Below are 27,551 nucleotides of genomic sequence, written 5' to 3'. Positions count from 1 at the left end.
AAGTTTTTGTGTGTGTTTTAAGAAGGGCTATTTTTCATTACCTTAAAATTGTATGAGAAAGTAGAAAACAGCAGAATGGCAAAAAATGTTGAATTTAGGGACTGAAACATGGTATGCTGAAATCTTCAACTTTCCTAAGAATTCCAGAAAATGGACCATGACCTTTCTCTGCTTATGTAGTGCTGAGGAATCGAACCCAGGGCCTCATGAATGCGAGGCAAGCATTTTACCAGTCAGACACCTTCCCAGCCCCCATGACCCCTTTCTCTACCTCATAGTTTTACAAAAAAAAGGCCTAAGACCTATTGGTTATGAATTATGCTTTATAGCTGTGCATATTAAGTGCCTGTATATTTATTATTAAATAATTCTAAGGTCTAAAATCAGTACACTATTATCATACTGCTTTCTTTCCAATCAACTTGGGTCTTTATTCCTTTTTGTACCTGCAGGGTGTTATAATCTCTTGTGAAGGGGACCATCAGCTCCCAAAGCGATGAGAAAACCACTAATGCTGTGAATTCAAGCTTGTAGTTTGTGGCCATGTGCTCAAACAGCATTGTCAACCCATGGGCTGCAAGGTGCTTCCGCTGGTATTCCTCAGAACCCTCGATTGACACATGCCGAGTCATGGAGAGGGACACGTCCATCACCACCACTGTTGGCATGGTGAACAGAATCCAAGCCAGCCCAGTCAGAATGCAGACAACAAGCTACAAATAGTGAAATGCTGTGGGGGAAAAAAAAGAAGTGTCACAGAAGGAAAGCAGTATCTTTTCACCATAACTGTAACCAATTTTCCAGAAATAAGGCAAGGTGACCCCTATATAGGTCAATCTGCAGAGAATTCTGGGAGAAAGAAGAGAGCAGCCTAATTCACTGGGAAGACCACTCCCAGACACGCTCAAAACACACTATCTACACCTGTGAATCAAGGGCTACCTTATTACCAGTGGGAAAAAGCATTAAAAGTAGGCCTTACTTCCAACTTTCAATTTTTATATAAAGTATGTATTTATTTATATAAAAATATATATATACTTACATATATACATTTATGTATATATACATATATGGGGGGGAAGAGAGGGAGATACACACACACACACACATATACACACTCGTGGTTCACAACTGTAATCCTAGCTACCCAGGAGGCTGAGATCTGGGGATCATGGTTTGAAGCCATCTCAGACAGGAAAGTCTGTGAGACTTTTATCTCCAATTAACTACCAAAAAGCCAGAAGTGGAGCTGTGGCTCAAGTGGTAGAGTACTAGCTTTGAGTGGGAGGCGGGGGTAGGGAGGGAGCTAAGAGTCAGCACCCAGGCCCTGAGTTTAAGTCTCAATACTGGGGTGCATTAACACACACACACACACACACACACACACACACACACACACACACTCTCTATAGCTTAATGCTGGTGGCCTGTAATACAAGATACTCAGGAAGCTAAGGTCAGAGGCTTTCATTTTGGAGCCAGTCTGCTCATCAGTCATGAGCCAGCAAGTTGAGCGAAAGCATGAAGCCCTGAATACAAGCCCCAATAGCAGCCCCAAAGTAAAATTAAATAAATATATTAATAAAATGTAATTTGGCTCCTGTGAACCACTATGTTCTAAGTTTCCAACAGCTCCCTTATAATTTGAATTTTAGAATTTCACACATCTGTGCTTGGGCATTGTACCAGCAAGCAGTCTGGCTATTGCTAAACATTTTGAAGTGAATTCCAAAAAACAAGCTTAGTGAACATTAACCTTGTGTAATGTTTTTACATCTACCTAAACTCTTCCACAATTGTATATGACACAAGCAATGTGACTATGAAGTTGTACGAAGTATACATATAGTCCTGTAACCCACTTTCCTTAGTTATGTGTTTTTTTTTAGCTGGGTCATTTATTTGTAACTACATGCTATTTCATTGTGTCAACAGACTACAGTTTCTCTCTCCTTTCCTTCCCTTTCCCTGGTAGAGCTTGAACTCAGGGCCTGGCGCTGTCCCTGAGGTTTTTCACTCAAGCCTAGAGTTCTACCACTGTGAACCACAGCCACTCTTTTGGTTTTCTGGTAGTTCATTGGAGATGAGTCTCCCAGACTTTCCTGCCTGGGCTAGCTTTGAACCTTGATCATGAGATCTCAGCCTCCTGAGTAGTTAGGATTACAAGTGTGAGCCACCGGCGCCAGGCTCCTGGGCTGGCTTTTAACTGCTTTTAACTCTTCAGATCTCAGCCTCCTAAGTAGCTAGGATTATAGGCTTGAGCTACTGGTGCCCGGCACTCTATAGTTTCTTAACAGAGGATCAACAAGTTGTATCCACATTAGTGGGTCTCTGTATTTGTTATTTCTTTATTTTTGTGCATAGAATTTTTTTTAATTTTCTGAGTGTGCCAGTATTAAGATGGGAATCTCTAGGATTCCATCTGGGTTGGATTTGAGATGTGATCCTCTAGGACTCAGCCTGCTAAGTAGCTAGAATTAAACCTGACTGAAACAATGTTTTAAACAGGGGGTTAGGAACACAGGTTAAACAGCAAAAGCGTTTTTTTTTAAACCTCATAATAGACATAGATGTTTCAAATAGTTCAGATTTCCACATCAATAGACTAACCAGAAAAAAATTCACTCCTGAGAAGTCCCAAATGTTTAACAATTTTGATAGACAAATTTAAATTTGTCTCCCTCATCTCTGCCTCATTAAAGTTGTTTGTGCAACATAACCCTGTTAAAAATGTCGGTGCAGCACTGCTGCTTCGCTCTTCAGTCATGTTCTCTGTGTGTGAGACAGAACATGGTGTTGGATGGATTCTTGAAGAAAAGTGATTGAAGCGTCTCAGCAGCTCTACAGAACACCGTCCAGCTAAGGCCCGCATCAGCGGCTCACGCCGGTCATCAACAGGAGGCTGAGAGCTGAAGATGGTGGTTCGAAGCCAGCCCTGCCAGGAAGCCTAGTCCTTGAGACTTTTTTTTTTTAAATCTCCATTAACCTACCAAATAAACGGGATGTGCAAGTGTGGCTCCAGTGGTAGGGCGCTAGCCTTGAGCTCAGGGACGGGCTCAGGCCCTGAGTTCAAGGCCCCAGAACCAGCGCTAGAACCAAACAAAACCCCTCAGGGGGCGAGCCTCAAAGCGTGGGCCTCGCCTGAGTCTCCCAGCCGCCGCGGAGGCCGCAGCTACCTGTCAGCCTTCTCCCGGGCAGACGTCTGGCTGCAAATGTGCTTCCATACGGACGGCGACGGGAGGTGCCCCCCCCACAACCGACAACCAACCTCTAAAATCAGTGAAAAGACCTGGAAGTCCCTCCTGAGGAAAGCGGGGAGAGAGGGGCCCAAAACGGGGCGAAATGGGGCTGTTCACACAGCGCTCGGCAGTCCCGGGTCGCGGAGCGCAGGGACCCCGGGAATGGCGCCCCAGAGCCGGCGCGGGGAGGCCGCAATGGCCGGGCGCTGGGCCTGCGCGGCTCTTCTCACCTCACCCTTCGCCTGTATCCCCACAACCGACTGAACGCGACCCTCAGGCCGCCGCCGCCGCCGCCTCCTGCACTCACCCCAAGCCCATCGCCGGCCACAGTACGGCCGCTTCAACTTTCCGCCCGGGCGCCACAACCGGAACTATAAGGGCCGCGGGACCCCAGGGAGCCCGGCGCCGTCGGCGTCGCGAGAGGAGCAGACGCGGCTTCGGGGGCGGGAGGGGCGGGAGGGGCGGGAGGAGCGGGAGGGGCGGGAGGGGCGGGAGGGTCGGGGCTTCAGGCTGGGCGGGGAGGGGCGGGGCTGTGGCTCGGCTGGGCCACTAGGGAGCGCGTCCTCCCCAGCTCCTCTCCGCGGGCCGGGTAGGGGCGGGGTTAGGGGCGGGGCTAGGGGCGGGGTGGAGAGGCCCCACCCTCTCCTCGCACAGCCCTAGCAACACAAAGCCCTCTGGAAGGCCTTAGACACCAGTTTATTTCATCTAGTGACACAGGACACAGGGCACCAGAAAATTGGAAGGGGAACTGTGACTCAAAGTAGAAGAGCATTAGCCTTGGGAAAAAAGAGCTCAGAGACAGTGCCCACATGAGTTAAAGCTCCACGACCAAACAGAGGGACAGACAGACAAACAGAGAAATCCCGCATAACTCCATTCAGAAAATGTATCTGGATATCTAAGAGGTTTTTCCTATTCTTTCACAATTCACTACATAGTACCACATCATCCTGATCCGCATTTGGCTACCTGGAATCTATTTGGTGTTTTATAAATCATTCCACATGCTCCCATAGAACATGAACAGCCACACCCCCACTCACCAATGGGTTATTCTACAGTGAAGCCAATAATATCTCCATACCATCTCCACGGTCAGCTGCATCATCTTTTCAAGTATAGCTGTATATGGTTTCAATAATGCACACATGGACCACCCACAACTAAATCATTTGCATAAATATCAAATGCTTTCATTCATGAAGAAAAATATCTGCTTTGCTTTAACAAATATATTCGAAATGGTCCTTATCTCCAGAGCATTTTTGAAGAAAAAAAAAGGCAGAATGGAACCATGAAACTTGGAATATACGACTAGGAATTATCTCATTTAACTAAAAAGAAATAAGCCCTACCTTTAAACATATGGAAAACTCATTAAGCCATTGAGAAATGTGTGTAAACTGCATAGGTTCTTTGGCATGTCGGCACTGGGTCTTTAACTCAGTGCCTTAGCATTATTGCTGAGCTTTTCTGCTCAAGGCTAGTATCTACCCATTGAGCCAAACATCACTGGTCCATGAGACACATGGGATTAACATTCTAGGGTGTTTCACAAAAGAGAGTTACACAAAGTCTCAACAGAGGCTCATCTTAGTGACTCATTTTAGTGTTCAGGTTGAAGTAAGTAGAGATAGAAAAATACTACATGTCCTGATCCCCAGAGAGAAAAGACTCAGCCTTAGCATAGCAGCTGTTGTCTGCAGGCTTCTTTGCTGTTTTCTTATGCAGGTAGTGGGTCATGAATTTCCTGCTCTCACTTCACTTGTTCCTGCTCTTGGCTGGTGCTCTGCCACTTGAGCCTGACCCCAGTTCTTTCTTTTTGAGGGTTAATTAGAGATTATAACTTTCTAGTATGGAGAGCAATGAATCATTCAAACCCAGCATTGTGCCTATTTGACAAAATTGATGGCCAGGAGTTGATGTGTGAAGGTAAACTTCATTTTTTTCTTTTTCTTTTCTTTTCTTTTATTTGAGAACATACTGTACAGAGGGGTTACAATTACATGGGCAGCATAATGCATACATTTCTTACCAAGCATTGCAGCCTCCTCCTTTGTTTACCCTTCACTTCCCTTCCCAGCCTCTCCCCTCCCCCCCACCCAATCCTTCCCACCCTCCCCTGCCCCACACCGACATTGTAAAGCTAGTTCATTTTTTTCTATTTCATATCTGGACCTAATGTATAAGTCTGGCCTTTTTGCTTAAACTAATATATAATTTTCCCATTTCTATACATCTCTTTCCCCTTGGATTAAAGCTACCATTGCACACATTTCAGGTTTAGATGTCATTATCCTTTGTACCAGTAGTGGAGTTTGAACTCAGGGCCTTGAGCTTTTGCTTATTTCCTTGTTCAGTGCTTAAACATACAACTTGAGCCATGCTACAAGTTCCTAACTTTTGCTGACTCAGTGAATAAGTGTCTTTCATATTTGTCTATGGGGGCTGATTTGAACCTCCTTCCTGAGGAAGGACAGGGCAGTCTGGAAGATAGAATAATTGCGATGAGCCAGGACACCTGTCATGTCCTCTGAGTAAGTCCCTCTGAGTAAGTGCTCTTTCTTCTATTGATGATGGCTTTTACTTTTCAGTATACCTAATGCCTATGTATTTTGTCAAATACTTTTCCCCCACAGGAGCTATTCAATGTAATTTTCAGGTGAAATTTACTTACATATTTGCACAAAGCACAATGGGTGTGCATAAACACTTGAATTCACTGTTACAAGAAAGTCCCCTATAAATTACATTTAGTCTGACATTTGTCTCAATAGACAAAACAACTTTCAAGGACATCTGGTTTGCTATGTCCTAGAGCTTTAGTAGTGGCCTGAACACATCATGCAGGCATGGGCTGGGTTCCTTGGCCCTCACAGTGCACTGAACTCTTCCCTCTATAGCCAGTAAGTGCTCTTGGACAGCTCCAGGTCACTCTGTCTTTTGCCCTTACTCAGGAACCATGTGTCTGGGACATCAGATTGTACACGTAAAAAAAGCCAAAGTATTCAACATCCATAAATTTTACAACATAAACATATATCTTTAATAAATTGAGAAAAATAAAAAGAATGCAAATTTTACAACAATCAGGACAAAAAGAAAAAGAGAGATATCCCCAGGGAGAGGGGAGGGAAGCTCTAAGGCTAGGTCGGCTTCTAAGTTGCCTTCAAACATAAATTCTGCCTCAGAATCCTCCAAAGTATCTAGCTCCTCATGAAAGATAGGATTTGCTCCAGCAAAGGCTGGAGAGGCAGATTCTAATTTCTCAGTTGGAGATTGGTTCTGCTGCAGCAGGACAGATTTGTCCAGATGTTCAGTGAGGACAGATTCACTTTCCTGAGCTGCATCTAATGTTGGGACCTCACTCATTGGTTCCCCTGAGCACAGACTGGGGACATTTTCCATCAGTCCCACGTGTGCTACTCCCTCCAGCACGCCAGGAGGTGTGCTAATTTGACCCTTTTTGAGCTGATCTGGGCTGCCTGTGAAAGTTACAGGAAGACAATCGCTATTACTTTCTTCTTTCTTTGGGGTCCCTACAAGTTCAGCTCTGTTATATGTGGGGTTCAGAACCACTGTCTTATCCACAGGACTCACAACCTTTTGGGGCCTCACTGCAAATGCATTCAACCCCTCTACATGCACATGCATTGTGTAGTCCAGTGAGGGCTCCAGATCCCCATCCATCACCATCCTTGACATCACCGAGGGCTTCTTTCTTGGGAGGTCAGGAGAAGCTGCTCTATGGTGGCCAAAACCTGAGAAACAGAAATAGGTAAAGGAGTTTGGGAGTGGATTCTGGATGTTAAGGTGGAGTTCAATTTCCATGAGGCTCTAATGGAGGAAGCTGTACAAGTTTACTTTGGACTGAACACTGATGAGAAGGTAAGGTCTTTCCCAAGAGTGGCTAAGCGCAAGTGCTTTCACCAATAGAACCAACACTGCCTGGCAGATAGTATCATAAAAAGACATTCTTACAACCTGGGGGGTAATAAGGGCTCTCTGGCAATTAGGCTCATCATTAGAGGCCCAGGTGCCATCCCTACTCACAAGCTCTGAGGTGACCACACAGGGACTTCTTCCTCTGTTTCTTGGTCTCATTCTTCCTGCTCTCCTCCAGCTCATGCAGATGAACGTGGAGATTGAGGACCAGATCTGAGGAGGGCATGTGGAGCATGGCATAGTGGGTAAGTTCTTTCACCGGGTGTCGGTTCTGGGGCTCTCGGAAATCAGCAGGATAGCAGTCCATCCACATGGTGAAGATGGAACAAAGGCTGCTGTGGGCAGATTGGTGACAAGAAGAGTGAGTGTCTGCCCTCCCTATCCTGGGCCTCCTATAGCCCCTTTCTGCAAGGCTGCTATATGCACACTTGCATGCTGGGAAGCAGGAGGAGACTCCTGCAGGCAGAATGATCTTCACCACCCACGTCTAGAAGCTTCTGAAAGATAATTCTCCAATATTCTCACTGTGATAGGTCACAAGAAGGAACTGATTTTGAACACACAGCCCTCCCTGTCATCCCTGAGAGTCCACAACCACACCACAGCTGTGTCCTCTGCCACCACTCCAACCCGAACCCTCTGCCCCTAGTGGAAAGCACAATGATGTGCAAATGAGAAATCTGCACTTTGAATCAGAAGCCTCAAAGATACCATTTTGAATGAAGGGGCCTTTTCTTTGTGCCACAGTCCACTTACTTCTTTATTTGTTCATCTTCCTCAGAGTTATGGCCCGGGAATCTGTACCTATGGGAGGACAGGAGGAAGTCACCTCTCAGCTTCTCCTTTTCTGCCCACACAGGACACATATGGGATGGGCTCATTCCCAGATGGGTATGGAATCTGACACATAAATATGTAAGATACGGTTCAGTGAAAATTCTGCTAAGAGACTTATATGCATTGGTCCAAGGTAAATGTGACAGTGCTCATGCCTCTAATCCTAGCTAATCAGGAGCATGAGATCTCAGGTGCACAGTCTGATCAGACATTAGTCAGTAAAAGTCTAAGGACATTAATTTGTAAAAGGCCAGAATTGCACCTATGGTTCAAATGCTGTAGTGGTAGCTCTGAGCACCAAAGAAACAGCACCAAGACGCTGAGTTTAGGTTGAAGGACTGACACCCACACAAAAACATAAAAGCTTCAGGGGTTATAAATATGTAAAGCCAACATAATGCCTCCCTGAAATCTCTGAGTTGATTCAGCCTCCAGTTCACCCACCTCCCCACACCCCAGCCTTTCCTGGGTCTACATTATTCACAGACATCCAATTTGTGATGAAACCTTATTTACTCATGGGAAATGTGATTTCCTAGAACCTCACCTAGGGGAGGGCAGAAGTCGTGTGCCATGGGCACACGCCTGTAATCCTAGCCCCTCAGTAAGCAAGCTTCTGAGTTTCCAGGAGCTTTTCTGGGAAATGTCCTGGGCAGACCACTACTAAGAAACTACGCAGGGTATGCACTTTCTTGTCTCATGCCAAGCTCCTGTGAGAAGACCCCCATGAAATCAACAGGTTCAGAGGGGTGCCAAGTATTCCACAACTCAGCCAGGCATAGCTGAACCGTCCCGGTTATGAAGGGGGAACACTCACTTTTTGAACACAATATCCAGCACTTGCTCCATTGTTGCCCACTGTCTATAATGGTGGAGGAAGTTTCCAACATAGAAGAGATCGCCTTTCTGGTAGGCTGGGACCACGTTCATCACCAACATGTCCAGCAGGCTTGCCTCCGGGCTCCATATATCGCATGGCACATTCAGGGTCAGGGCTAACGTATTAGCACACTAAGGCGAGACAAAGAATCAGAAAAAAACCATGGAAATGAGAACACTTCCAAATGAGTAATTGTGATAGAGTAGATTGAAAACTATGCAGACAGTATTATCTCAGTAAACCTAAATCACATAAGAAGGTTCTACTGTGGACCAGGTTGGGGTTAAGTAGGTTTTCTATCATGAGTATACCTTGCCTGAGACGCCTTGTGATTTCCTAGGTTTCTTTTTGGACAAATCTCTGAGATGGTTGCTTCGTGGCTTGCCACTGATCCAGTGTCTACAGCTTTGACTGAGGCACCCATCCTTCTCTTGGCTGAGACCAGAGTCTCGAGACCTGCGAATACAGCACAAGAACATGTTTCTGGTTCCTGAGTCACAGGCCAAGTGAGCTGGCTTGAGCCAACTGTGAGTTACCGTGGCCTGCTATCAGGGTTCCATGTTCTATTCCATTGTGAAGGAGGCAGGGTCATCTGTCAGGCCCAATGACCTCTGCCGCTTCCTCACACAAGAAATATTCCCATCCACCCTATATTGCAATGTGTACATGTAGACAAGTTAACAGCACACCTTGTTTGTCCAATCCTAATCTGCTAGTCCTAGGTTCTGGCATGTTCTCTGCTTCCAGGAGTCACTCCTAGGTCACATTCATGGCATATCTGTCACTATTCCTCTTATCTGGCTCAAATTATTTTGGCTCTCAGGGCCTTCTGTGACTGCCACATCCTTCTAGCACATATTTTGACAGCAACATCCTAGGTCACTGTTTACTTTCTGTAGCCTAATCTGTTTGTCCTTGGAACCCCTCTCTGGTGTCATCTGGAGCCAATGCAAATGCTTAGAGATGGGAAATTGAAAGGAATATTGGAAAACATACATTACATATATAATCAGCCTTTATTACAGGTGTCTATTTGTTTGGCCATTTCTGTGTCTTCACTTCAGCCTGGGCACTCCCCGAGCTCTTTTGCTCAAGGCTAGCACTCTACCACGGAGCCACCTTGCCAGCCACAGGTGTCCATTTTTGTAAGTGAGAAAATTATTTTTTATACTTGAAATATTTCATGGAGGCAACCAGAGAAAGGAAGAGCTGCTGCATTGTCTTTTTATGATGACGAGGATTTGTTTTACTATAGCTTTGAAGGAATGTAGTATTTAAGGTAGAAAACTGCTCCTTTACGTCTTACAAGCTAATTGTTTATATAGTCATTTGCCTCTGAAGTCTTTGCTTCTGTGTCCCATGATCTATCCTCCTCCCTCAACACAAAAGGGAAGAATTTCACACATTGCTGAGCTGTTGTCCAGTCTCTGCATAGGAACTGAAAATACAATATTTACTGTGGAGTGTGTGTGTGTGTGTGTGTGTGTGTGTGTGCGCATTTCTGATCTTGGACCCTTTGCGCTATCCCTGAGCAATGTTCCTCAAAACTAGTGCTTTACCACGAGACACAGGTCCACTTTGAGCTTTTTGTAGTCAGCTGGAGATGAGAGATTCATGGAACTTTCCTACCCAGCATGGACATTGCTCCTCTTCAGCCTCATCGTTCCTCAACTGTAGCAATGGCTGTTCAGTTTCTGGATTTCCCATCCAAGCACAGACACAAGCCATCCTCCACTGCACATGTCTCTTTGTGTCCCTTGAGAGGCTCAAGTCTCTCTCGAAACTTAGTGCCCTGAGGATAGAACCTTTGAAACTCAGAACCAAGTTTCCTGATTAATTGGGATCACAGGCCTAAGCTATATATGAACAGCTCATTACCTGCCATCGCACATTTTTAGGGGGATAGGGGATTGTTTGTTGGGCTTGAACTCTGGCCCTGGACCCTGTCCCTCAGGTTTTCAGCTCAAAGCTAGGGCTTTACCACCTTGAGGCACAGTACCACTTCTGGTTTTCTGGTTGCTTATTGGGAGATCAGAGTCTCATGGATGTTCCTGCCTGGCTGACTTTCCGCTGTGATCCTCAGATCTCAGCCTCTCCAGTAGCTAAGATTATAGGCATGGGCCACCAGCGTCCAGCACATGACCCCTTTTTGCAACAGCATTTGGCGAATTTAACTATGTTGACTTGAGACAGATATACCTACACAATATATGGGAATCAATGGTATATCACTGAATTCCCAAATAATGTCTTTTACATTATTGTTTTGTGAAACAACATATTCGAGATCCATAATATCATATGCTAGTCCTCCTATAAAATACAAATACATGTATTATCATGTAGTATATGATATGATATATTTATATATATTATATTATATATAATATGTAAGTGATGTATATAGTGAACACAGAAAATAATACCAATTTTGGAATTTAGCCTTTCCTGTCACAATGTTACCCAAGTCTTCTGTTAGAAATACAGATTTTCCTCAACAATCTCCCTTGTTAGTCGTTTTTTAGTTCTTGAATAAATGAGTCTTCTTTACCACCAATAGTCTACACACAAAAATGATATGGATCAGTGTCTCTGGCTCAGGCCTGTATTCTTTGCTAGTCAGGAGGCTGAGATCTGAGGATCATGGTTCAAAACCAGCCAGGTCAGGAAATGCTATCAGATTATCTCCAGCTGTAGCTCAAAGTGGTAGAGTGCTAGCCTTGAGTGAAAGAACTCAGAGACAGTGGCCAGCTTTTAAGTTCAAGCACCACCATTCTGTACACATGCCCCCTACAAGCACACTCTTCACTCGGTCCCTTCTTAAATCCTCTGTCCTCTTCACTGAACTGGTGATTGCCAGAGTTTCTGGATTTCCCACTCCAGCATGCCAACCAGACATGTTCCCTCTGCACATGCACCTCTGCCACACTGCAGGGCCCAGGCCTCCTCTCAGAATCCACTGCCCTGGGATAGAGAGCAGATGAAATTCAAGGATTCTCAGAATGTGTGCTTCAAGACAGGGAGACTCAGAACTGTTCCTCACCTGGTATACAGAGACACATTGATCCATTTGTGTAGAACAATGCCAACATGGTTAGAATATAAGTTTTTGACTACCACAAACGACACCCTTTTCCAAATACTGTTAAATATTCCCTCAGATTTTCTTAAATGTTACATCAAAGTACATCTATTTACATGTTAGAGGTTGTAGCTTCTGATATAATGAACGGGAAAAGGCAGCCAAAATGACTTCTTACAGAGAAAAACGCCTAGCCCAAGTAAGCTAATATGTGCAGCAAGCTCATTTCCAGACCATTCTCCAAATGCAGGCATGAGTCTCTTATTGTGTCATCTTGATAACTTACAGTCCATATCCACCCTCATGCAGACTTAGAAAATCTTCATGGAAACCCAACGCAAGGAACATCTTAAGAACATAAAACAGCACCAAATATTTAATTCTAGCTTTAAACATTTATATGTTCTATATTTGCACAGTGCAGAATTGTTCATTGTTGGCAGAGAGCTTCAAACATCAACACATTTACCCGACTAGCTGGAAAGGGGAAGTTATCCCTAGAAAGAGGTGGGGGCTTGAGATTCAAGTGGGACCAGCTTTCAAAGACACCTGTTCTGATATAACACAGAGCTTTTGTGTCTCAGCATCAAGGATCCTATCTCAGCATAGGCTGCATCCTCCACTGCCTGCATTCCTTGTGGCTCCCTCTAGTCACCAGTTCCTTGTAAATCCAGCAGATTTGTTCCCCAGATCCAGCACACTCTGCTTCCTCCCAATCAGGCCCCATGTGCCCAGGATATTAGATTGGAGGTAGAAAAGACCAGAGTATTTTGTATTCAAGAATTTTACAACATCATGTAAACATGGACATTTTAATACTGTTAAAACAATAAATAGTAAAACAGGCAAATGCCCAGAGAGGAGGGAGGCAAGGTCTAACACACACACACAAAAAGATTCCCTGACTGGACACTGTGGATCATGCCTGTACTGCTAGCTAGTCAGGAGTCTAAATGGGAGGATCATGGCTCATAGCCATATCTGGCAAGAAAGTCCTCTTCTGTCCAATCAACCACCAGAAAACTGGAAGGGGAGCTGTGACTCTAAGTTGAAGAGCATTAGCCTTGTGCAAAAAAAGTTCAGAGACAGGTCCCACAACATGAGTTCAAGCTCCACAACAAAACAGAAGAGAGGAAGAGACACAGAGAGAAAGAGAGAGAGGGAGAGAGCGACAGAGAGACAGAGACAGAGGCTGAGGCAGAGGCAGAGACAGAGACAGACAGAGACAGAGACAGACAGAAACAGAGACAGAAAGATAAACACAAGAAAACAGCAGACAGGAAGACTGAGAAATCCCTTACCACTCCAATTAGAAAGTGAATATGCATATCAAAGATGTATTTCCTATTCTTCCACAATTCACTACATAGTACCACATCATCCTGATCCACATTTGGCTAACTAGAATCTATTTGGAGTTTCATAAATCATTCTACACGCTGCCATAGAACATGAACAGGCCCACACCTACTCATCAATGGTTTGTAAGTCTGGCCTTTTTGCTTAAATATGTAATTTTCCCATTCGTATGTTTTTCTGTTTCCATCGTTTAAAGCTACCATTGCCCACATTTCATGTCTAGATGTCTTCATCTTTTGTGCCAGTAGTGGAATTTGAACTCAGGACATTGAGCTCTTGCTTCCTTTTTGTTCCATTCTGAAACATGTAACTTCAGCCATGCTAGGACTTCTTGACTTTTGCTGGCTCATTGGATAAGTCTTTCAGATTTGTCTACAGGGGCTGATTTGAAGCTCCATCCTGAGGAAGTATAGAGCACTCTTGAAACTAGAATTATTGACATGGGCCAGGACACCTGGCATGTCTTTGTCCCTCTGACTAAGTTTTCTTTCTTCTATTGATGATGGCTTTTACCTATTTCCCATGTATTTTGTCAAATACTTTTCCCTCAAAGTAGCTTTTTGATGTTATTTTGAGGTGAAATGTTCTTACATATTTGCACAGAGCAAAATAGGGGTGCATACTGACTTGACTTCACTAATGGAAGAAAGTCCCCCATTTAGTACATTTAGTCTGACAGAACAACTTTCAAGGACATCTGGTTTGCTATGTCCTAGAGCTTTAGTAGTGGCCTGATCACCCCATGCAGGCATGGGCTGGGTTCGTTGCCCCTCACAGTGCACTGAACACTTCCCTCTATAGCCAGTTAGTGCTCTTGTACAGCTCCAGGTCACTCTGTCTTTTGCCCTTACTCAGGACACATGTGTCTGGGACATCAGAATGTACATTAAAGAACCCACAGTATTTAGGATCTATAAATTGTACAACATAAACATACATCTTAATGAATTTAGAAGAATAAAAAGAATGAACATTTTACAACAATCAGGACAAAAAGAAAAGAGAGATATCCCCAGGGAGAGGGGAGGGAAGCTCTAAGTCTAGGCCGGCTTCTAAGTTGCCTTCAGACATAAATTCTACCTCAGAATCCTCCAAGGGATCTACCTCCTCATGAAAGATAGGATTTGCTCCTGGAGTTGAGAGAGAGGCAGATTCTAATTTCTCAGTTGGAGATTGGCTCTCCTGCAGCAGGACAGATTTGTCCTGATGTTCTGTGAGGACAGATTCACTTTCCTGAGCTGCATCTAATGTTGGGACCTCACTCATTGGTTCCCCTGAACACAGACTGGGGACATTTTCCATCATCCCCACGTGTACTACTCCCTCCAGCACACCAGGAGGCGTGCTCATTTGACCCTTTTTGAGCTGATCTGGGCCGCCTGTGAAAGTCACAGGAAGACAATCACTATTACCTTCTTCTTTCTTTGGGGTCCCTACAGGTGCAGCTCTGTCACATACGGGGTTCAGAACCAGTGGCATATCCACAGGACTCACAACCCGTTGGGGCCTCACTGCAAATGCATCCAACCCCTCTACATGCACATGCTTTGTGGAGTCCAGCGAGGGCTCCAGATCTCCATCCATCACCATCCCTGACATCACCGAGGGCTTCTTTCTTGGGAGGTCAGGAGAAACTGCTCTATGGTGGCCAAAGCCTGAGAAAGAGAAATATGTAAAGGAGTTTGACAGTGGTCTCTGGATGTTCAGGTGAAGTTCAATTTCCATGAAGCTCTAATGGAGGAAGCTGTACAAGTTTACTTTGGACTGAACACTGATGAGAAGGCAAGGTATTTCCAAAGAGTGGCTAAGCTCAAATCCTTTCACCAATAGAACAAACTGTCTGGCCCAGAGTATCATACAAAGACATTCTTACAACCTGGGGGGTAATAAGGGCTCTCAGGCAATTAGGATCACTCCTAGAGGCCCAGGCGCCATCCCTACTCACACGTTCTGAGGTGACCACACAGGGACTTCTTCCTCTGTTTCTTGGTCTCATTCTTCCTGGTCTCCTCCAGCTCATTCAGGAGAATGTGGAGGTGGAGGAGCAGGTCCGAGGAGGGCATGCGGAGCATGGCATAGTGGGTCAGTTCTTTCACCGGGTGTCGGTTCTAGGGCTCTCGAAAATCAGCAGGATAGCAGTCCATCCACATGGTGAAGATGGAACAAAGGCTGCTGTGGGCAGATTGGTGACAAGAAGAGTGAGTGCCTGCCCTCCCTATCCTGGGCCTCCCATAGCCCCTTTCTGCAAGCACTGCTATATGGACTCTTGCATGTTGGGAAGCAGGAGCCGACTCCTGCAGGCAAGGTCATCTTTACCACCCAGGTCTAGAAGCTTCTGAAAGATAATTCTCCAATATTCTCACTGTGATAGGTAACAAGAAGGAACTGATTTTGTACACACAGCCCTCCCTGTCATCCCTGAGAGTCCACAACCACACCACAGCTGTGTCCTCTGCCACCACTCCAATCCCAAGCCTCTGCCCCTAGTGGAAAGCACAAGTGGTGTGCAAATGAGAAATCTGCACTTTGAATCAGAAGCCTCAAAGATACCATTTTGAACAAGGGGCCTTTTCTTTGTGCCACAGTCCACTTACTTCTTTACTTGTTCATCTTCCTCGGAGTTAGCGCCCAGGAATCTGTACCTATGGGAGGACAGGAGGAAGTCACCTCTCAGCTTCTCCTTTTCTGCCCACACAGGACACATATGGGATGGGCTCACTCCCAGATGGGAATGGAATCTGACACATAAACAAGTGAGATATGTCTATACAGTTCAGTGAAAATTCTTCTATGAGAGGTATATGTATTTGGTCCAAGGAAAATGTGCCAGTGGCTAATTCCTCAAATTCTGGCTCATCAGGAGCATGAGATCTCAGGTGCACAGTCTGATCAGACATTAGTCAGTAAAAGTCTAAAGACACTAATTTTTAAAAGAACAGAATAGCACCTATGGTTCAAATGCTGTAGTGGTATCTCTGAGCACCAAAGAAACAGCAATCAGGCCCTGAGTTCAGGTTGCAGGACTGGCACACACACAAAATCATAAAAGCTTCAGGGGTTATAAATATGTAAAGCCAACATAATCCTTCCCTGAGGTCTGTGATTCAGCCTCCAGTTCACCTGCCTCCCCCACACCCCAGACTTTCCTGGGTCTACATTATTCACAAACATCCAATTCCCAATGAAACCTTATTTACTCATGGGAAATGTGATTTCCTAGAACCTCACCTAGGTGAGGGCAGAAGTTGGGTGCCAGTGGCACATGCCTGTAATAACAGCCCCTCAGTAAGCAAGCTTCTGAGGTTCCAGTAGCTTTTCTGGGAAATGTCCTGGGCAGACCACTACTAAGAAAGTTGGCAGGGGGTGCACTTCTTTGTCTCATGCCAAGCTCCTATGAGAAGACCCCCATGAAATCAACAGGTTCAGAGGGGTGTCAAGTATGCCACAACTCAGCAAGGAGGGGCTGAACAGACCAAGATGCGAAGGAAGGGGGAACACTCACTTTTTGAACACAATAGCCAGCACTTGCTCCATTGTCCCCCACTGTCTATAATTGTGGAGGAAGTTTCCAATACAGAAGAGATCGCCTCTCTGGTAGGCAGGGACCAGGTTCATCACCAGCATGTCCAGCAGGCCTGCCTCCGGGCTTCATATATTGCATGGCACATTCAGGGTCAGGCCTGACTCATTGGCACACTAAGGTAGGAAAAAGAATCAGAAAAAATGATGGAAATGAGAACACTTCCAAATGAGTAATTGTGATAGAGTGGATTGAAATCTATGCAGAAAGCATTATCTCAGTATAGACAAATCACCTAAGAACGTTCTCCTGTGGACTGCATGAAGCCTTGGGTTTGATTCCTCAGTATCACATAAACAAAAAAAGTGTGAAGTGGTGCTGTGGCTCAAGTTTTAGAGGACTACCCTTGAGCAAATGAGGCTCAGGGACAATGCCCAGGCCCTGAGTTCAAGCCCCCAGGACCAGCAAAAAAGAAAAAAAAAAAATCCAGGGCTGATGACAATAGCACCTCCCTGTGAGAATACAAGATTCTTTCCAACCCTCCTAGATGGGGAGAAAGTAAGTCACAAGTGAAAAGAGGGCAGGGAAAAGAGGAAGGCCAGGAGGGAATTTTTAATGCATTACCTGTGTTAATGACTTTTGGGATAGGATCGATTTCTTCATCTACAATGAATGGCTCTGGCCTGGGGAAGACCTGGACGTCAGCGGTCAGGTGGCCACACTTGAGCACAGCATGGAAAGGTGTATATGGCAGGTCTATCAGCTTTCTAGAAGATGATCATGACTGGTTAAGGGAGGAAGAGTTCACATGTGGTGCACATAAAAGGACTGTACACATGAAAGTTACATTTCAAGATGTAAAGTTGGTTAAACCTTCGCACTGATTCCAAAACTAAATCTACTTGTGAAATGGAAAACATTTTGATGTTTTTAAAGAGGAAATTTCAATTGAGAGAGAAACCCCAGAGCAAGTTAAACTTGGGAACAGCTGAGTCTTTTTAAAGCATGACCACCTTATTTTACCTGAAAAACGGGCAACTGTGGAAAAAAAAAAAAAAACTGTTAGAAATAATACAGTAGGAGAGTTCTCAAGATGGCGACGGGGCAGTAGGGAAACGCCACAGCTCTCTCCAACCAAAAAGAGAGTTCGAGTTCCAACCTTTAATCTCCCCAAGAGACCGACAACAACAAAAAGACGAACACTCAGAGAAAAACCAGAGGTGGAAAATAACAAAAAAAGAAAGAGAGGAAAAGAAGAATTTCAGAACGGAGAAGAGCGAAGACCCCTCCCCCAACCTTTACTGGCCGCGCGGCAGTGCGCCAAGCCGCCGCCAGCCGGCCCGGCGGGGGCTGCCGGAGCCACAGAGACACAGGGGGCTGCTTGCAGATCACCAGGTACCGGATTGCAGAACAGCGGATCGCCAGGAACAGAGAAACCTACCAGCCGGGAGTCTCCAGGAGGATCCCACCCCACCCATCACTCTCCACCGGAGCGGAGAGGCTCCATCCCGCCAAAGCCGCCCGGCACCAGCAGCGCCACAAAGGGACCTGTCCGCAGACCACCCGCCCAATCGCGATCGCAACGACCCGGCGGGGGGCCGCCCAACCCAGCCCGCAACCACCCCAACTGAACTCGGACTGCAACAACAACTGACGGACTGCAACAACAACTGACGACCTACAGGGTGAGTACCCATCAGGGGACAGGGAATCTATCAAGGGAGACCAGAGCTGGAGGGAATCCCCAGACCCTGACCTAGACTCCCTACCCCAACACCCGGACCACAGGACCCACTAAAACTGGGAACTGTTCGAGAGCCCCACCAGCCGGTGGAGCACACTCTGCTGGCCAGGCCAGAGCAAGAGCGCCCCGGGAAGGGAGCTTAAATGCTCAAGCCAGGAACAGTGCCCCTGGGTCAAGACTACCAACAGTAGAAGAAATTTGAACTGTGTCCTCCAGGCTGCATAACCAAGGTGGTATACACATTAGCACAGGCCTAACGAGCGTGCTCCAGGCTGGGGCCGGAACCAGGCCAGGGGACCGGCGCCTGAACAAAGCAAAAAGGGTCAGAAGTGGGGCTGTGGCTCAAATGGTAGGGTGCCAGCCCTGAGCTGAAGAGCTGAGGGACAGCACCCAAACCTAGAGTTCAAGCCCACAACCAGCCCAAAACAAACAAACAAAAACACATCAGGAGCCCATAGCAGACTCCAGTATTTGGGAGAGTGCATCCAGAGCATCTGATCTTCCCAAGAGCACCCGCAGGAGCAAACACAAGCAGTCTAGGCTGCTCAACCCTTCCAAAGGCGGGAATTGCTACAGCAGAGAGCTGAGAATCCTAAGTGAATAGCAGCTGGAAATAGGCTCCCAACAGAATCCAGATCAGACACAGACTCTCTCTACCAATAGAGAATCAGCAACCAAGCAAAGACAGACACACCAAAACAAGATTGAAGAGCAGTCTCCTGAACCCCCATGCGAAAATCACAGAGAAAAATCACAAGGTTTACCACTACCCAGGACAGCAAGCTCACCTCAAAAGCCAGCAGCCACGCAGGGGAGAGCCCCAGTGGGAGCAAAGCAGGAATGGAAGACAAAAACTACATCCAAGGGTTGCTGAAGGCAATGACTCAAGAAATAAAGCGAGAAATGGATCAGAAATTGAAAGAGCACAAGGATGAACTATCAAAAGATATACAGGATATCAAACAAAAATTGGATGCAAAAATAGAAGCTGCACAAACCTCAGTAAGAAGTGAGATAAACGCCAAATTAGAGGTAATGCATACTGATATCACCTCATTGAGAGGTGAGATCAGTACTCTGAGAACCAACATTGAATCCATAAAGGGATCCATTTCCACCATGCAAACCACAATAGAAGCCACGGTCAACAGAGTGAATGAAATGGAAGGTAGAGTGTCAGATACAGAAGACAGAATACACCAACTGGACCAAAAAGTGACAGATATGGAAAAATCACTCAAATTAAACCAAAGGGAAATTCAAGAGCAAGCAGATAATGCTAAAAAATTTAACCTTCGCATAATCGGAGTGGACGAAGGTGAGGAATTCCAGAGCAAGGGAATGCAACACCTATTTAACAAGATAGTCAATGAAAATTTTCCCCACCTCAAAAACGACCATCTTAACTACATCACAAAAGCTTATCGAACACCCAACAAGCAAGATCCCAGGAGAAACACTTCTAGGCACATAATAGTAACAATGATGGATCTGAATAATAAGGAAACAATCCTGCATGCAGCAAAAATGAAGAAGGAGCTATACTACAACGGGAAAAAAATTAGAATCACTGCAGATCTCTCCACACAAACAATGAATGCAAGAAAAGCCTGGGAAAGCACCATACGAGCCCTGAGAGCCAATAACTGCCAACCCAGACTGATATACCCGGCAAAGCTAGCATTCACATTCGATGGAGAACTGAAAACTTTTAATAGCAAAGAAAAACTAAATGAATACATAAACATTAAGCCAGCATTACAAAGAATTCTAAGAGGGGGGACACAACCTGAAGAAAGCAACCAGGAACTGGGACCTGCCCCAAACAGGCATTACTCAAAGTCTAACTGAGCAAGCACAGGAGGAAAGGAAAGAAGAAAAACTTAGGAAAACGGAATGGCAGGGACAACAATGCATCTCTCTATACTTTCTCTTAATATAAATGGGCTGAATTCGCCAATTAAAAGAAAACGAACTGAGGACTGGATCAGAAAACAAGACCCATCCATCTGTTGCCTTCAGGAGACCCACCTCTCAGCCAAACATACAAACAAACTCAGAGTGAAGGGGTGGAAAAGGATCTACCAATCAAATTCCCCCAATAAGAAAGCAGGTGTAGCTATCCTGATATCTGACAAAATAAACTTTTCATTAAAATCAGTACAGAAAGACAAGGACGGACACTACATATTAATAAAGGGAACAATCCAAGAGGAGGATATAACCATCATCAACTTATATGCCCCAAATATCGGTGCACCCAGATATGTTAAACAAATGCTCTCAAACTTACAGAATAAAATAGATCCCAATACGATAATACTAGGAGACTTTAACACGCCACTCTCACCAAAGGACAGGTCTACCAACCAGAGGATTGGCAAAGAAGCTACCGAATTAAGTGAGGCCATACTTCAAGCGGAATTAACTGACATCTACCGAGTATTTCACCCTAAAACAACACAGTACACATTCTTCTCAGCAGCTCATGGAACTTTCTCCAAAATAGACCATATCATAGTTCATTCAAGGAACTTAAGCAAATACAAAGGGATCGACATAATCCCCTGTATCCTATCTGACCACAGTGGAATCAAGCTAGCTCTCAATAACAAAGCATACCGCAGAAATTTCTCTAATACATGGAAATTGAACAGCACACTCCTTAACAAGGCCTGGGTAACAGAAGAGATCAGAGAAGAAATAAAGCATTTCCTAGAACTCAATGAAAATGAAAACACCTCACAAAGAAACTTGTGGGACACAGCAAAAGCAGTCCTGAGGGGCAAATTTATTGCCCTCAGTGCCCACATCAAGAGAATGGAGACAGACCAAGTAAATAATCTCATGTTGCAACTAAAACAGCTAGAAAAACAAGAAAAAATGGGACCTAAAGCTACTAGACGAAGCCAGATAACCAAATTGAGAGCAGAGATTAACCAATTAGAAAATCAGAAAACCATAACCAAAATAAACCAAACAAAAAGCTGGTTCTTTGAAAAAATAAACAAAATTGATGGCCCGTTGGCAAGATTAATTAAAAAAAGAAGAGAGGAAACCCATATTAATAGGATTAGGGATGCCACGGGAAACATCACAACACGTACCCAAGATATCCAAACAATTCTAACAGACTACTTTCAAAAGCTATACTCTCTAAAGGAAGAAAATCTGGCGGAAATGGATGCATTTTTAGAGAAATACAAGTTACCCAAACTGAGCAAAGAAGAAGTTAACCAATTAAATAAGCCAATATCCTATAATGAGATACAGGAAGCTATCAAAAGTCTTCCAACAAAAAAAAGCCCAGGACCAGATGGATTCACAGCAGAATTCTATAAGACCTTTAAAGAAGAACTAATACCCATACTCCTCAAGCTCTTCAGAGAAACAGAGAAGGAGGGAGCTATCCCAAACTCATTCTACGAAGCCAATATCACACTCATCCCCAAACCAGGCAAAGACCCAACCAAAAAGGAGAATTACAGGCCAATCTCCTTGATGAACACAGATGCAAAGATCCTTAACAAGATTCTAGCTAACAGAATCCAGAAACACATAAAAAAAATAATACACTATGATCAGGTAGGCTTCATCCCAGAGACACAGGGATGGTTTAACATACGTAAGTCAATAAATGTAATCCAGCATATCAACAGAGCCAAGGTCAAGAATCACATGATTATCGCCACAGATGCAGAAAAGGCCTTTGATAAAATTCAACATTCATTCATGCTAAAAGCTCTGGAGAAAATAGGAATAGAAGGAACATTTCTAAAAACAATAAAAGCCATTTATGACAGACCAATAGCCAATATTATACTTAATGGGGAAAAGCTACAACCAATCCTCCTAAAAACAGGAACAAGGCAAGGATGTCCACTGTCTCCACTCCTCTTCAACATAGTCCTAGAACCCTTAGCCAGGGCAATAAGGCAAGAAAAAGACATTAAAGGGATCCGCATAGGGAAAGAAGAAGTGAAACTATCCCTTTTTGCAGACGACATGATACTATACCTCCACGATCCCAAAAACTCCATCCCCAAACTTTTAGAAATCATAAGTCACTTCGGCAAAATAGCAGGATACAAAATAAACCCACAAAAATCAGTTGCCTTCCTATACACTGATAACGCACAGGAAGAGAGGGAAATAAAGGGAGCAACCCCATTCACAATAACCTCCCAAAAAATAAAATATTTAGGAATTAACCTAACCAAAGATGTAAAAGAACTATTTAATGAGAACTATAAAAAGTTAAAGAAAGAAATTGCAGAAGACACTAGGAAATGGAAAGACCTCCCATGCTCCTGGATAGGCCGACTTAATATAGTAAAGATGGTGATACTTCCAAAATTAATATACAAATTCAATGCAATTCCTATTAAAATCCCAATGACGTACATCACTGAAATACAGAAAACAGTCCAAAAATTTATATGGAACAACAAAAGACCTAGAATAGCCAAAACAATTCTAGGGGATAAAGACAATATGGGAGGGCTATCCATGCCGAACTTCAAACTCTACTACAGAGCTATAATCACAAAGACAGCATGGTACTGGCACAAAAACAGACCCGAAGACCAATGGAACAGAATAGAAGATCCAGATATAAATCCACAGGCCTACAGCCAGCTGATATTCGACAAAGGAGCCAAAGACATACAATGGAAGAAACACAGCCTCTTCAACCGCTGGTGCTGGGAAAACTGGGCAGCCACATGCAGAAAACTAAAAGTGGACCCCAGCCTATCACCATGCACCAACATCAACTCAAAATGGATTAAAGACCTTAACATTAAACCTGAATCTCTGAAACTACTGCAGGACAGAGTAGGAGAGACACTTGAACTAATAGGCACAGGAAGGAACTTCCTGAACAGAGTCCCAGGGTCACAACAAGTTGGAGAGAGACTCGACAAATGGGACTACCTTAAAATAAAAAGCTTCTGCACAGCTAAATCTATCGCAACTAAGCTAGAAAGACAACCAACTAATTGGGAAAAAATATTTACCAGCAATATATCAGACAAGGGGTTAACATCCTGTATATACAGGGAACTCAAGAAACTAATCCCTCCCAAACCTAACAAACCAATTACTAAATGGGCAAGGGAACTAAAGAGGGACTTCTCAAATGAAGAAATAAAAATGGCAAAGAAACACATGAGGAAATGTTCATCATCCCTGGTGGTGAAGGAAATGCAAATAAAGACAACCCTGAGATACCACCTTACCCCAGTCAGAATGTCCCACATCCACAAATCAGCCAACGACAAATGCTGGAGGGGATGTGGAGAAAGAGGAACCCTATTACACTGCTGGTGGGAATGTACACTTATACAACCACTTTGGAAAGCAGTCTGGAGGGTCCTTAGAAAGCTAAAGATTGACCTCCCTTACGACCCAGTCATACCACTTCTAGGCATCTACCCTGAACAACAGGAACCAATATACAAGGACACGTGCACCTCCATGTTTATTGCAGCACTGTTCGCAATAGCTAGGATATGGAAACAACCTAGGTGCCCCACCACAGATGAATGGATCCAAAAATTGTGGTATCTATACACAATGGAATATTATGCAGCCATTAGAAATGACAAAATAATGGCATTTGCAGGGAAATGGATGGAGCTAGAAGGAATCATGTTGAGCGAGGTAAGCCAAGAACGAAGAGACAAACGGTACATGGTCTCCCTCATAAGTGGATGCTAAATCCAAAAGGTTAGGTGATACGACAAAACTAACAGGACTTAAGAAACAAAGAACTCCCGCTCATCTGGTTGAACCACTACTAAATATCCTCATGCTGCTGATCACAAATATGGTATATAACATGTGAACACTGTTATATATTACAGACTGTGGTAGACAATTTGCTCCAGGGAAGTTAGAATGAACTTGTGACTTTGAAATTATGTAATCATTTAATCACAATCAAAAAAAAAAAAAAAAAGAACCTCGGGGAAGGGAGGGAGGGAGGGGATGGTAGGGGGAAAACAATGGAGGGGGTAACAATGTTCAAGAGGAAGTGTACTCATAACCTCACTCATGTAACTGTAACCCTCTGTATAGTAGCTTTACAATAAAAAAATAAAATAAAAAAAAAAAAAAAAAAAAAGAAATAATACAGTAACTGAGAGGTTGCCGAAATAGCTCAGTTGGGAGAACGTTAGACTGAAGAAATAATACAGTAACTGTTCTTCTTGGTTGTCAAATTACAATATCAGATTGTAAAGAAGCCCCCACCCCCCACCCCTCAAAAAACAACTTTAAGGCATATACTCACCCAAACATAGACTGCACGTTTTTCAAGCACAGGGGGCCATCAATAGTAAAAATTTGCCCTTCACCGTTGTTGAGGTCTATGAGACGTTCAAGGCATTCCAGGGAATCGGTGCTCTGAAGCTACAAAGCAAGAGAGGACACCTTTAAAGTAGAACAAATCACTACATCACTACCAGCACACCAAGGCCACAGCCACTGTAACAAAATGGGCAATAAACGGTTTGTTTGGTTTGTTCTTTTGGTTCTGGTACTGGGGCTTAAACTCAAGGCCTTACACTTTTTTTTTTGTCAGTTGCAGGGGTTTAACTCAGGGCTTGAATGCTGTCCCTGAGCCTCTATGTATTCAAAGCTAGTGCTCTACCACTTCAGCCTAGAGCTACTTCCAGTTTTTTTAAGTGGTTATTTGGAGATAAGAGTCTCAAGACTCAAGTCTCAAGTGGAGCCACAGCTCCACTTCCAGTTTTTTTGGTAGTTTTGGTAGATAAGAGTCTCAAGGACTTTCCTGCCCAGGCTGGCTTTGAACCATGATCTTCAGATCTCAGCCTCCTGAGTAGCTAGGATTACGGGTGTTGAGTCCGTGAGATGATTTTCTTAACAGTCAATATCAGAAGGAAGTAACTACAGGGGCTGGGAAGGTGGCTCAGTGTTAGAGCGCTTGCCTTGCATGCATGAGGCCCTGGGTTCAATTCCTCAGCACCACATAAGCAAAAAGAAAAAAGCCAGAAGTGGTGCTGTGGCTCAAGTGGTAGAGCGCTAGCCTTGAGCTGAAGAGCTGAGGGTCAGCACCCAGGCCCAGAGTTTAGGCCCCACGACCGGACCCCCCCCCAAAAAAAATACAAATAAAGAAGGAAGTAACACAACAATTGTTCTGTGTGTGTGCCAGTTCCTGGGCTCAATTCCAGAGCCTAGGTGCTGTCCTTGAGCTTTTTGCTCAAGGCTAGCACTCTACCATTTGAGCCACAACTCCACTTCCAGATTTTTTTGTAATTTAGTGGAGATACTGAGTCTCATGGACTTTCTTACCTCAACTATTGCAATCTGCCTCAAGGTTACAAGAGGTACTTCATTCATAAGTAGTTCTGCAGATTCTCAGGAGACCACAGTTAGTAGCCATACAGCATCTTCCCTACAACCTCTTCCTGACATGGTTTGTCAAGAGCCATCAATTATCAGCATTTTAGAGAGAGAAAAACTGAGGTAAAGTGAAATAATTCCTGACTCAATGGGAAAAGCAGGAAGTATTTAATAAAACACATCAGAAGCCAGGTGCTGGTGGCTCATGCCTGTAATCCTAGCTACTCAGGAGGTTGAGAGCTGAGGATGGCAGTTTGAAGCCAAGCCTGAGTAGTAAAATCTGTGATCTTCAGCTCCACTAAACTACCAAAAAAGCCAGAAGTGGAGCTGTGGCTCAAAATGGTAGAGTGCTAGTCTTGAGCAAAAAGCTCAGGGACAGCATCCAGGCTTTGATTTTAAGCCCCAATCCCAGCACCACAACAAACAAACAAAAAGACTTATGTTCCCCCCTTCCAAAAAAAGCCCCCCCCAAAACAAAAAAAAACTAAAGTATACCTCTGTCAACATTTGTGGAGGAATGGACAGAAAAAAAAGAACATCTCAAGCCTTCATGGTCATCAGCAGAATGGGCATCCCCAGCTATACTCTCGGAGAGGTGAGTGTTGTTATGTCAAAGAGCATGTGAAATCAAGTCTTTTCAAATCTAAATGTTATACCGTACGCAAGAGTGTTCATTGAATATACTGACAAATAAACCGAGCCCTGGGATTTACCTAACCCATCTAAAAAGCAGTTAGCAGAAGGTATTACCTCTTCCAGGTTTGCCATGCACATGATGTATAACTTAGACGGGAAAGGGAAAGGCAGCGGGAACCTGTTGCTGTCGCTCCTTTGATTGTGTGTCGCTAGGGAATGTCGCAGGGACCCTCTACCAATGCCGAGACAGCCGTCCGTCTCCAGAATGACCTGTGTGCAGAGCACAAGTATCCATTAAGCCACATGCCCAACAGCTCCACCCAGGTTTGCTTTCACTGCTACAGGAATGTGCAGGGAGCTTTGTGGGGTGATGGGTATGTTCTAGGTCTTAATTGGAGTAAGGATATACATACATGCTTCCATTTGTGAAAATCTAGCAAACTGTGTGATTTATTTGTTTGTTTATGTGCTGGTCTTGGGGCTGGAACTCAGGGCCTGGGCTCTATTTGTGAACTATTTTGCTCAAGACTGGTGTTCTTCCACTAGAGCCACACCTCTACTTTTGCCTTTTTACTGGTTAGCTGGAGATAAAAGTCTCACAGACTTTCCTGCCCAGGCTAGCATCAAACCATGATCTTCAGATCTCTGCCTCTTGAGTAGGTAGGATTACAAGCATGAGCCCCTGATGCCTGGCTTATTGTTTTTAATTGTCTTTTTTTTCTCTTGGCAGTCATGGTACTTGAACTCAGGGCCTGGGTGCTATCCCTGAGCTCTTTTTGCTCAAGGCTCGCACTCTACCCCTTTGAGTCACAATTTCACTTCTGGTTTTCTGATGGTTAATTAGAGATAAGAGCCTCATAGACTTTCTTGCTGGGCTGACTTTGAACATGGATCCTCAGATCTCAGCCTTCTAAGTAACTTGGATTATACATGGGAGC

At 44.5% G+C, this 27,551-nt stretch overlaps 1 protein-coding gene across 9 annotated transcripts in view; it reads right to left on the bottom strand.

Moving 5' to 3' along the window:
• LOC122114362 (integrator complex subunit 14-like) overlaps positions 1 to 27,551 on the bottom strand; it is a 53,816-nt gene that overhangs the window by 19,402 nt on the left and 6,863 nt on the right. For 2 of the 9 annotated variants that reach the window (XM_042687492.1, XM_042687489.1), the window contains exons 1-2: positions 3,550 to 3,599; positions 447 to 730 (exon numbers count right to left, since the gene is read on the bottom strand). In XM_042687492.1, coding sequence (XP_042543426.1) covers positions 447 to 668 — 222 coding nt within the window. In that variant the 5' untranslated portion in view covers positions 669 to 730; positions 3,550 to 3,599. Of the gene's footprint in view, positions 1 to 446; positions 731 to 3,472; positions 3,600 to 6,260; positions 7,004 to 7,295; positions 7,523 to 7,943; positions 7,992 to 8,841; positions 9,036 to 9,215; positions 10,017 to 14,757; positions 15,001 to 15,290; positions 15,518 to 15,939; positions 15,988 to 16,847; positions 17,042 to 17,489; positions 17,633 to 24,904; positions 25,024 to 26,727; positions 26,884 to 27,551 lie in introns of those variants that run through there. The other 7 variants (XM_042687487.1, XM_042687488.1, XM_042687485.1 and 4 more) reach the window with 7 other exon arrangements.

Source organism: Dipodomys spectabilis, unplaced genomic scaffold (assembly GCF_019054845.1).
Source record: "Dipodomys spectabilis isolate Male_0828 unplaced genomic scaffold, ASM1905484v1 ptg000108l, whole genome shotgun sequence".
NCBI lineage: Eukaryota > Metazoa > Chordata > Mammalia > Rodentia > Heteromyidae > Dipodomys > Dipodomys spectabilis.
The sequence above is the reverse complement of the archived record's forward strand: the minus strand, read 5'-3'. Positions and strand labels throughout refer to the sequence as shown.